General features: G+C 49.5%; 1 protein-coding gene across 1 annotated transcript; it reads right to left on the bottom strand.

Moving 5' to 3' along the window:
- SERPINA4 (serpin family A member 4) lies at window positions 1–9,739 on the bottom strand. The gene is made up of 5 exons (XM_060620664.3): window positions 9,607–9,739; window positions 6,922–7,587; window positions 2,328–2,601; window positions 1,326–1,485; window positions 1–533 (listed from the first exon to the last, which is right to left on the bottom strand). The coding sequence occupies exons 1-5, from the start codon at window positions 9,665–9,667 to the stop codon at window positions 333–335; spliced, it is 1,362 nt and encodes a 453-aa protein (XP_060476647.2). The 5' UTR covers window positions 9,668–9,739; the 3' UTR covers window positions 1–332.
- Between the last annotated feature and the right edge of the window lie 1,106 nt (window positions 9,740–10,845).

Raw genomic sequence — 10,845 nt, 5'->3', positions numbered from 1 at the left:
TGGAAAACGAGGATGCGTTTATTGAGTATCTACTACGTGCAAGGCACCAAACCAGGTTCTTCATAGCCATCGTTTTGTTTAATCCCTTCAACCACCTGGCGGGGTGTCTCCCACTCTCCCGGGTGGTGCTTGAAGCAGTCAGGCGACCTGCCTGAGGTCACACCGTCCCTAGGAGCTAGGTGTCCGGTCCACACGTCGCTCTCCTTCGCCAACAGCTTCTGCCCCGGACTCTTAGGATCTTCTGAATCCCTTGCTCCAATACGGAGCTGCTCACACCAAGCCCCCCAGGCCACGTCCTCCGGCTTGTAACCGAAGAGCCAGCCCTGGGAAGGCTATGGTTTCGTGGGGTTGACAACCTTGCCCAGAAAGAGGATGCTCTGGGTATCGGTGGAAAAGATCACCACAAGGAAGGGCCGGTTGAACCAGAGGACTCCGCGACTGCGACGGGCAGACAGAAAGGTGGTGAAGCTGCCAGTGGCCGCTGCAGCCTGGGTGCCAGCCTCGTCCACCTCCAGAATGGCTTTGTGGAAACTCTGGGAAGGAAATCACAAGTGTTTACCTCCAAGAGAACATGAGCCAGGACTCAGGGAAGCCTGGAAGAACCAGAGATCGCTGAAGATCAGCACCGCGGTTCACTGCTAGCCAAGCCACTTGTTGGGGCTATCACGGCAAGAATGTCTACACTGGGTGGGTTGTTGAGTTGGATGCCCTCTTATTTATGGAAATAATTATTTCTATCAGCAACTGAACACTTACTACGTGCCCTGGGGGCACTTTTTAAATCTTCATAACCACCCTAAAAGGTTGATGCATTATGGCTGGTTGACAGATGAGGAACATAAATCCAGACCCTAGATAGCCCTTGACTGCTGTAAGGGAAGGAACCGGAATTCAACTCTGCAACTCAAGGCTCTACCTTATAATGCACTTTTGTCTTCCTCACCGAAGTCCTAGGTCTCTTTCTCTCGTCAAAGGAATCTCTGATACACCTGGGACCAGGTCCTGGTCCCAGGTATCTGGTCCCAGCCTGGTCTGTTATCCTTTCTCTGTTTCTTTCACTTTGTCACTCTCCATTGTCATGATCTATGGAGCCCACTTGGCCGCGAGAGCTCCCTGAGGACAAGGATTGGGTGGGCACCGTATCCCCAGAGCCAAGCACCATGCCAGCACGTGGTGGGTTGGTTCCTGGAAACCCGTGCCTGTGGATGGTTGAATGACTCTCAGCCTCTGGTGGCAGAGGGAACACCCATCACCTAGAAGCTGCCAAGGGGCAGACGTTCCCCACTGCGTCTCCAGGCATCAGTGGCCACCGATGACTCACTTACCTTGGACACCTGCAGCTTTCGCTCTTCGGTGATGCCGGACAAGTCAGCCTGCTGTGAGAACACGTCCACAAAGCCCAGCATGGGCAAAATCTGATCTAAATTATAGGAGCCAGAAACGGAGAACTTGGGGAAATGCAACTCGAGCTTCCTGTAAAAGTACCTGGAGGAGATACGGGGTTAAAACTCTGGACTCAGAAACAAGCGAGGGACCCCAGCGCACTGTGCTCGCCTTGCCTGCACCCTCTAGCTGGCCCCACTCCATCTGACTTCTGCTGCCACACACACCATTTGCTCAGTGCTCCCAGGGGCTTACAGCCAGGCTCCTTTGCTTCCAGGGCCTGCTGTCTGCAGGACCTCCTCCCTTGGGAGCTCGTCTTCAGCAGAGATTGTTTTCCATGGGCATGCCAGGTGCCCAGGGAGATGCAAATCTCCCTGTGTGGCATTTCTGCCTTTGCCTGTGTTGGGGTCCTGTGGTTTTCACTTATTTGGGACCAGATGATTTCTTTGGCTAGAATTCCTCTATCCCATGAGCTGTGCGAATTTTCCGTCCACATGTGGCCTTGGGTTGAGGCCTTTTTCTTATACGTGGATGGAAACTTTTCCCACTCGTAGCCCCAGGGCGATATAAAGCTTCCTGGCTACTTCCTTAGATGGGCAGATGGAGTTTTCTTAAGTCCCTCTGTCCCAGTCATCTTGACCAGAGGTCTACGCATTCACTGCACAGGGGCAGACCCTCAGAGAGCCAAGGTCACATCACCCAGGTCTTGTGCTATATGAGGGTTGCATCTAGAACCAGGACTCTTAACTCCTAGTCTGGTTCTCTTTTCACTGATAGGGGCAAAATCTTATCTCAGATCTAAGAGGAGAGTTCATTATTTGAGGAAACCCATGGAAAGTCTTAAAGCAAATAAGAATTCCTTTGTAATTTGGCAATCACCCCCGTTTTGGGCATTGGCTTCCATCAGAAGGGTCCATTGGAAAGGCAGTGGTGCAGAAGATTACCTCTTCTGAAGCAAGCTCATCCACCTTTTTAGTATCTCTGGAGTCAAGGCTTCCTCCACCTGCTTCATTTTCCCTCGGTTAGGAAGGATGAAAAGGGCCATCGCGTTTCCTTTGTAATCCATCCGCAGGACTGAGCAGGGCAAGTATTTGTCATGAAGATACCAGTGGTCCTCTGTGCCCTGCAGCATCATAGGCACCTTGACTACTGTATTCTCATCAACGTAGAAGTCTTGGGGAGTGGTCAACGAGAGAACGAATGGTTTCTCCCACAGAGCTGAAGGGAAGAAGGGAAGAAGGTACAAAGCACCTGTGGACCAACAAGCCAACCGTCCAGCCGGGAAATGTCTCTCCGACAGTCGCGGAGACCCCACCTTACTGTTTCATCACGGTGTATCATTTAGACCATTCAAAGCCTGACCTGCCTGAGACCCGGATCTCTCAGGGCTCATTTAGACTCTAAAATATGAGATACAAAGGGTATCGGCTAGGTTGTTTCCTGTCTTCGCCATTGAATTTACATGGCGGCGCTTAAATTTTTTTGCCAACCTGATGTTTATGTAATGGTAGCTCATTACGGCTTTGTAGTGCACTTTCTTGGTTAAAAATGAAGTTGAACAACCTTTTGCATGTTTACTGACCTGTTGACCATTTGTATGTTTACTGACCTGTTAACATAAAAAAAGTCCTATTTTTTTGCATCAGTGCCAGATCATGTTTTTTTTTCCTGTATTTGTGGAGGACTGTTTCTTAGTGATTTGTAGGAGTTCTTTCTGAACATTAGTTGTGTATCAATCGTGTGAGTTGCAAATACTTTCTCTCCCTCTCTGCCTTGTTTTTTCACTCTCTTGATGGTGGGTTTTGATGATTGAAATTTTTTTTTAAGTTTATTTATTGGTTTTTGAGAGAAAGACAAAGAGGGAGGGAGAGAGAGAGAGAGAGAGAGCCTGGGGCAGAGAGAGAGAGGGAAACAGAGAATCCCAAGCAGGCTCTGTGCTGTCAGTGCAGAGCCCGACATGGGGATAGAACTCAAGAACCGTGAGATCATGACCATAACCAAAACCAAAAATCAGATACTTGACTGAGCCATCCAGGCGCTTTGGTATTGAAGTTCTTTAATGAAGTGAACATATGAGTCTTTTCCTTTGTGATTAGGTCTTCTGTGTCTTGTTTAGGATAACTTTCCCTCCATATATATTATATACATATAACCTCCACATATATTATAGAGAGAGAATAGGTCTTATATTCTAGAAGCTTTAGCCTTTCCTTTTACCAAAAGCACTCTACTCCACCTGGAAGGAATACTTATGATTGATAGAAGGGAGGGGCCTAAACCCATCTGTTTCCCCCTGTGGGGACCTAGTTGTCACAGTGCCATTTTTTTGTAACCCACTTTCCCCAGTGCTCTATCACAGTGGTGAGGGGGGGATGCCAACATTGACAAATATCAAATGCCCAGGTATCTATCCACGGGGCCATTTCTGGGCTCTATTCTGGCCTCACCCTTCTGTGGAATTGGTCTATTTGTACCACCGAGTCTAAATTAATACAGATTTATGATGAGTTGGGCTCTCTGGCAGCCAAGTTTTCCCATCGTAGCTATTCATGGCCTTTTGCTTTTCTCATATACATTTTAGACTCGGCTTGTTAACTGCCACCAAAAAAAACCACAAAAAACAAAAAAACCAAAAAACCAAAAAACCAAGAAAACCTGTTAGGATTTTGATTGGGATTACATTAAATATTTAGATTTATTCATGGGAGTATCAACATCTTTACCGTATTGTCTTCCTTTCCATGACTACGATATATCAGTGTTTTTTATTTATTTTATTTTTTTAATGTTTACTTATTTTTGAGAGAGAGAGAGCAAGTAGGGGAGGGGCAGAGAGAGAGAGAGAGAGAGAGAGAGAGAAAGAGACACAGAATCCAAAGCAAGTTCCAGGCTCTGAGCTGTCAGCCCAGAGCCTGACGTGGGGCTCGAACTCACAGACAGCGAGACCATGACCTGAGCCCAAGTTGGACGTTTAACGGACTGAACCACCCACGCAGCCCAATGTATGAGTGTTTTTTAAAGTTGAAGTCTGCCTTAACATCTCTCAAGAGAATCTTAGCTACAGAGTACTTGTGCATCTTTTGTTTTCTTCTAGGTGCTTTTCGCTTTTGAAGATAAGCCACCATTTTTCCATTCTCTTACCATGTGACCTACAGCGAGGCCCGGGCTACATTCATGTCCCCAAAGTGTAGGGCAGATGTGTCCGTGGGCAGGATGTCTCTATCTCCCTTCTGTTTCTGGAGAACCCCTCTTTCTCATGCCAACCAGCCTGAGCTAGGTTTCTTTCAGATGAGAGCACCCAAACCCTTCATTATCTGTGATCAGAGCTTTGGGTGGGTCGATGGTGTGTATTATACATTTAAATTATAGTTCAAAGGGAATGGCATCAGTAGACTATTGTGCAGGCATTAGGTTAGATCTAAATAAAGTCTTCAATAGCATAAAACTACACACACACACACACACACACACACACACACACATACGAACGCATGCAAAACCTGGTGAAATCTGAGTTAGTTCCATAGATTGCACCAATGTCAATTTCCTGGTTTTGTTACCGTACTTCAAGTTATATAACATGTGATGTAGGATAACCTGCGTGGAGGGTGCATGGGATCTCTGTGTACTACTTTTGCACCGTCCTATAAGTTTGTGGCTATTGCAGAATTAAAAAGGTTTCTAAAAACGTTTTCGATGGTAGGTGACACATTCCCTGTGTAAAATGCAAGTGATGACAAATCTGGCTGGATCGTTAGTCTGGCTGGGGCTGTTTCCCAGAATTTGTTCTCTGTAGAGTCTGGGTTCAAGGTGGTCACAAGCGTGAGATGGGGAGGTAGACATGGGGCAGGCACCACACTCTGAAGATCTTCGCGGGAAGATGGAATGACGGGCAGACCTAGCGGAGCTTGTGTGCCCCGGCTCGTCCGTGCCGTCCTCCAGGTTCATCGTCCAACAGTAGCCCTCCTGACCAATGGTGTCCCCAAGCCACCACCAGGTGCCCAGCGTGGGCCTTCCACAAGTCCCCCTTACACAGACCCACTGGGGTGGCCGAAAGCACCTGGAGTATAGTATAGATCCCCGATAAGCTCCAAAATTGCACCTGCCCCCAGGACTTCACTCTGCCCCTCCCACCCTTGCTTCCTCCAGACTTTCATGTCCCCACAGTTATGCAAGGTCCAACTCCTATAGCAACCTCCTTTCCCTTACCACTTATGATGGCTTTGCTTCTCTGATGGGACACTGATGGTACACACAGCATGAAGCTGTCCTCACGCTGTGATTTCAACGGTTAACATATGTGTGTGAGTGGACAACTGGAATGAATTCAGTGAAAACGTTAACATTTTGGGTTGTCTCAGTGTGGTAGGATTAGGGGAAATTTCTTTTTTCTTTTTAAGTTTATTTATTTTGAGAGAGAGGGCAGGGGGGAATGAGCAGGGAAAGGGCAGAGACAGAAGGAGAGAGAGAGGATCCCAAGCGGGCTCCACACTGTCAGCGCAGAGCCCCACACGGGGCTCGAACTCACGAACGCTGAGATCATGACCTGAGTGGAAACCAAGAGTCAGATGCTTAAACGACTGAGCCCCCCAGGTGCCCCTGGGCAATTTCTATTTCCTTTTATACCCTTATGTGTTTTTAAGGATCTTCAAAATGAGTATAATCATTAGATTAATTATAATTGCTGTAATTATTTATCGAGTATATATAATGGTCAGGGGTCACCAAACTTCTTTTGCAAAGGGTCAGAAAGAAAGCAAATATTTTAGGCTCTGTAGCAACTGCTTATCTCTGTGGCTGTGTGAAAACAGCCCAGGGACAAAGCATAAATGAGTGGGCGTGGCTGTGTCCCAATAAAACTTTATTAACAAACACAGGTAGCCCATCAGATGTGGCTGGGGACTGTAATTTGCCTATCTCTTTAGGCCCTCTTCTAAGGAGGACACAAATGTGTGCCATGATTTGATCCTCAAAACAGAACTTCGGGGGCGCCTGGGTGGCTCAGTCGGTTAACTGTCTGACTTCCGCTCACGTCACGATCTCACGGTTCATGGGTTCGAGCCCCACGTCGGTCTCTGTGCTGACAGCTCGGAGCCTGGAGCCTGCTTCGGATTCTGTGTCTCCCTCTCTCTCTGCCTCTGCCCCACTCCTTCTCTGTCTCTGTCTCTCAAAATTAAATAAACATTAAAAAAAAACCCAGAACTTTGAAGGAGGTATTCTTCAGCAACCACCTTCCCTGTTTACACTGTTGTTAAGTGGCAGTCCTTCGTCGTGAATCCGGAAGTTCAACTTATACATTTCATACATTATCGTTACTAAAAAAAAAATAAATAAGAAACGTATCTAAAGTTAGGAGGGTACGGAAACCTCTAAGCTACACGATCTTAAATATCTGATGCTCTCACATGAATCTTCTAAGCGTTGCTTGGCCCTATCTGACCCCATCCATGTACTTTCTCTTTTTTTTTAAACATTTAATCCATCCATAAATCAGGGGGAGAGGGGAGATAAAGGACCCACCGATGAACTGACTCTTACCTTTGAAGTAAATGTAATTCACCAGCACCATCGCGATGTCTGTGCTCAGGTCGCTGACCAAATCCACAATCTTCCCTTGAGTTTCCTCCTTGACATGGTCATTGATCAGCTGGGTGGTACCCACAGAGTCGTGGAAGTTGGTGAGGAATAATTTGGAGTCATAGAAGGCCACACTGTCATTGAGAAATCCCGGAAGGATGGGCAGCTCCTGGCTAAGGAACAGGGCGCTGCCCGTGCGCATCTCCAGCCTGTCTCCCGGGAGGTGGAGGGTGTGCAGGAGGTGCCGGAAGCCCTGGTGGATGTCCGACTCAGACACCTCCGTGAGGTTGAAGCCCAGACCCTCGAGGATCTGGGTCTGGCTGTGTGAGCGGGCGCCCAGGGACAGCATGGCGTAGGAGGCGGAGATGCTCAGCGGGGAAAAGAAGATGTTGCTCCCGGGGCTCTGGGAAGCCATCAGGTGGTAGAAGCGGAGAGCAAAGACTGTATTTCCCGGGGCAATCCTGAGGCTGGGGGAGCCCTCACCTGTGCTTGGAGCTTCTGGATGGGGGCTGCCCGTGTGACCCTGGCTGTTGTGTTCAGGGAGGAGCTGGCCGTGAGATGCGACCAACAGTCCAGCCAGAAGGAGGAGCAGGTGGCTGGCAAGATGCATCTTCTGCGCTGTCAGGGCTATAGGAGGAAAGAGAGTGCCCAGGCAATGCCCCAGCAGAAGCCCCAGCCCTACTGAGAAGTCGGGGAAGGGCAGGGCCCCCAGGTGACAAGTGACAGGGTCAAGTCCGGCAGATGGGCCTATGGCAGCTAGCAAACACCCAGCCCCTTCCCAGTATGTGGTGAAGATGATATTCTGTGGGTTAACCAAGCACGTTCCTTGTGCCCACCGCCTCCTGGCACTTCCTGTCCCGGTGAGCTCTGCAAAGCACTGGCCTCCGTTCTTATCGCCAGGACTCGCCAAATGACTGAATGAGGTCATTTACCTAACTGGTAAATATCTGAGCTAGAGCACGAGGCTCCAGACTCAGCCTGGGGCTCCTTTTGCCATTTGAGCTAATTTCCTCAGCCCAGTGACCCACTGCACCGAGGATGCGAATCGCCAAAGCGTTAGCCTCAACTCCACAAACATCCATGGTGTGCTTTACGGTTTGCAAAATCACTTTAATGCCATTTTGTCTGACCCTCTTACCCAGGTAGAGGTCAGGAGAACTGGCATTCTTATCTTCACTCCAGACAGATAAGATCACTGATGTTCAAAAAACTGATTCGCCTGGGGTGCCTGGATGGCTCAGTCGGTTATGCGTCCGACTGTTGATATGGGCTCAGGTCAGGATCTCGTGGTTGTGAGATCGAGTCTCGAGTCGGGCTCTGCACTGAGCGTGGAGCCTGTTTAAAATTATGCTCCCTCCCCAGCTCTCTCTCTCTCTCTCTGTCCCTCAAAAAAACCCCAAAAAACAAAACAAAACAAAAACAAACAAAAAAACACACAAAAACAAAACAAAACAAAACAAAAAAAACGCAAAAAAACCAAACAAACAAAAACCAAAAACCAAACCAAAACAAAACAAAAAAACCTGAATGGCCCGAAGTTCTGGGAAAAGGATTGGTCTCTTCTCCTAATCAACTTAACCTACCCAAACAAGGGTGCTCGATTTTCTCCACTAAATCTGCTCGGCCGTGTCGGGTAGCCTCACCGTTATTACCTGGTTCTCAGCCCCAAATCCAGTTGCCAACCCTAACCTGGGTCTGGCCTTCCAAGACCGCACCCCCCAACCATTCAATCTTTCCGCACATCTGGCAGGCACTTCCCTCCACCTCCTAGTCTCCCCACTGCTGCGATCCTCACTCAGACCTCCAGCATCGCGCACTCAGACCAGGGGCCAGACTGCGGGCCATGTTGCAGCTCCCCAACTTGGCTGTGCCGGCTGGAAAGCAGCCACCCGCACACCCACAAGGCAGCCTAGTGTGGGGCTGGGTTCCGGTAGAGCTTTATTCATGGACGGTGAAATGTGAATTTCATATATTTTACATGTGTCACAAAATATCGTCCTCCTTTTGATTTTTTTTCAACCATTGACAGATTTTATATTTATATTTATATTGTATCTTGATATTATACCTTGCATTCCTAGCTCAAGGGCAATACAAAAACAGGCAGGGGGCCAGACTTGACCCACAGGGCCTCATTCTCGGAGCCCTGACCTAGACCGTTGTGGCTTTCCAACTGGTCTTTCTACCCTGATTTCCACCCAGGAGTTGCGGTGGTCACTTAAAACATACAGTGGGTCGCTTCACTCATCTACCTAACACCCATCCCCATAGCATGGCCTCCTACCAAGCTCTAACACCTTCTCCTATCCTAACCTTCAGACGCTTCTCTGGCTTTGCAGTGAGTTACCCAGAATTTCCCTCTGGCAGGAACTCTCCAAAAGCACCTGCGTCGGGAGCCAGGAGACCCGTGCGGCCTCGCGGGAGGCTGTTTCTGGCCCTCAGCCCCAGTTTCCCCACCGGTATAATGAGGAGGGTCGTGTAGTGAGGTGTGGGGGTCGTTCCAGCCCCAGGGTGTGTCACTTCTAGACCTCTCCGTGTCTCAGCACCAGAAGCCTTATGTCCCAGAGCCCCCAGTCCTGGGCAAACTAGAATGGTTGGTCACCCTCCCTTCTGAGTCTCAGATGCAGCCCTCAGCGAGTTACTCACGGTCGGTCCTGGTGTGGCCCCCCGGGCGGCTGTCTGAGAGCCAGAGGAAGCCCAGGAACATAGCCTGGGTCTATCAAGCCCAGGAGCATTGGCAAAATCCCTCGGCACCCCCGGCACCACCTACCACCTTCCCGATTAGGTAATTATTAATGAACAGGTCCGTGGGTGCAGTGTGGAGTCTCAACACAGGGAATCTTCACTGAAAGTTGGCCCATCCCCTCCCAAGAGAACCCCCTTCCCTCCGGGGAGGGGGGCGGGGGTAGCTCCAACAGAATTTAGCCCTTGCTGTTTGCATCATGCACCAAGGTTTGCTTGGCACATGCTAAGGCCCCGGGGTCCCCTTAGTGGATGTGGTCTTCACAGGGCCCCTCACTGGCCATGTGACCTTAAGCACATCTATTCCCTTCTCTGGGTTTGTCATGCTCCCCCATTCTCCCCCCCCCCCCCCACCTCCTGCAAAATGAAGAAGTCGGCCAGACCAGGGGCAGCAGACCCCAGTGCCTTCACGAACTTGATAAGGCTGCTTTCAGGGTGATGTGATGTGAGACTGGAGAGAGTTAGATCTCTGCAGCCATGAAAATCAATCCGGGGACCTGGGTCCTGCCCCGGCCCCCCCCCCTTTTACAATCCTGGACTATGCGATTGCTGAGAAACCTCCCAGCTTTAAAGCTACAGGGTTCTGTGATGGAACCCTCTGAGATGCCACATGTTGACCTTTAAGGAGAGTGCGGCCCAGGGGCAAGGGTGGCATGGGGTGGGAGCAAACCCCTCCTTGGGCCAGGACTCCAATTGCACATTTTTCTTTTTCATTAGGGATCTCGAAGCTGCTTTATTTCCAGCAAGCAGTGAGCCTCAACACCCTTGGACCATTTTGGGGCAATTGAATGTGTAAAGGACGTGTGGCAGTTTCTTAAGCCCATTGGGGAAGAAAGCAATATGGCCACTGATATTCTGAATGGGGTGCCCTTGACATTCAGGCTTCCCCCAGGAAGCTTTTCTGAATGTGTCCAGGTCCTCGGGGGCTTTAACTTGAGTGGAATATACACCATTGAGTAACAAGATGGGGCTGGGAGTCCTGATCTGGGCAGACCACAGAGCAGTAGAGTAGGTTCATGCACAGGCTTGGACCCAGCTGCCCTGAGGTTCAGGGGCATGTCCAAGTTCACACGACAGAAGCGCGTCAACACCAGGGCAACAGAGGAACTTGCCGTGCCGATAAGAGTTCACTTGCTTCCTCCT

The sequence above is a fragment of the Panthera onca genome, chromosome B3 (genome assembly GCF_046562875.1).
Source record: "Panthera onca isolate mPanOnc1 chromosome B3, mPanOnc1 haplotype 2, whole genome shotgun sequence".
NCBI lineage: Eukaryota > Metazoa > Chordata > Mammalia > Carnivora > Felidae > Panthera > Panthera onca.
This window is presented reverse-complemented; position numbering and strand designations above follow the sequence as displayed.

What these genes read in the sequence shown, in the direction of transcription:
- SERPINA4 (XM_060620664.3), bottom strand. Translation starts at nt 9,667, where the DNA reads ATGTTCCTGGGCTTCCTCTGGCTCTCAGACAGCCGCCCGGGGGGCCAC. An exon ending in ATGAGCTTGCTTCAGAAGAG is followed by an intron (nt 1,486 to 2,327) that starts GTAATCTTCTGC and finishes TATCTCCTCCAG; the next exon opens with GTACTTTTACAGGAAGCTCG. An exon ending in GAAAGCTGCAGGTGTCCAAG is followed by an intron (nt 534 to 1,325) that starts GTAAGTGAGTCA and finishes TTTCCTTCCCAG; the next exon opens with AGTTTCCACAAAGCCATTCT.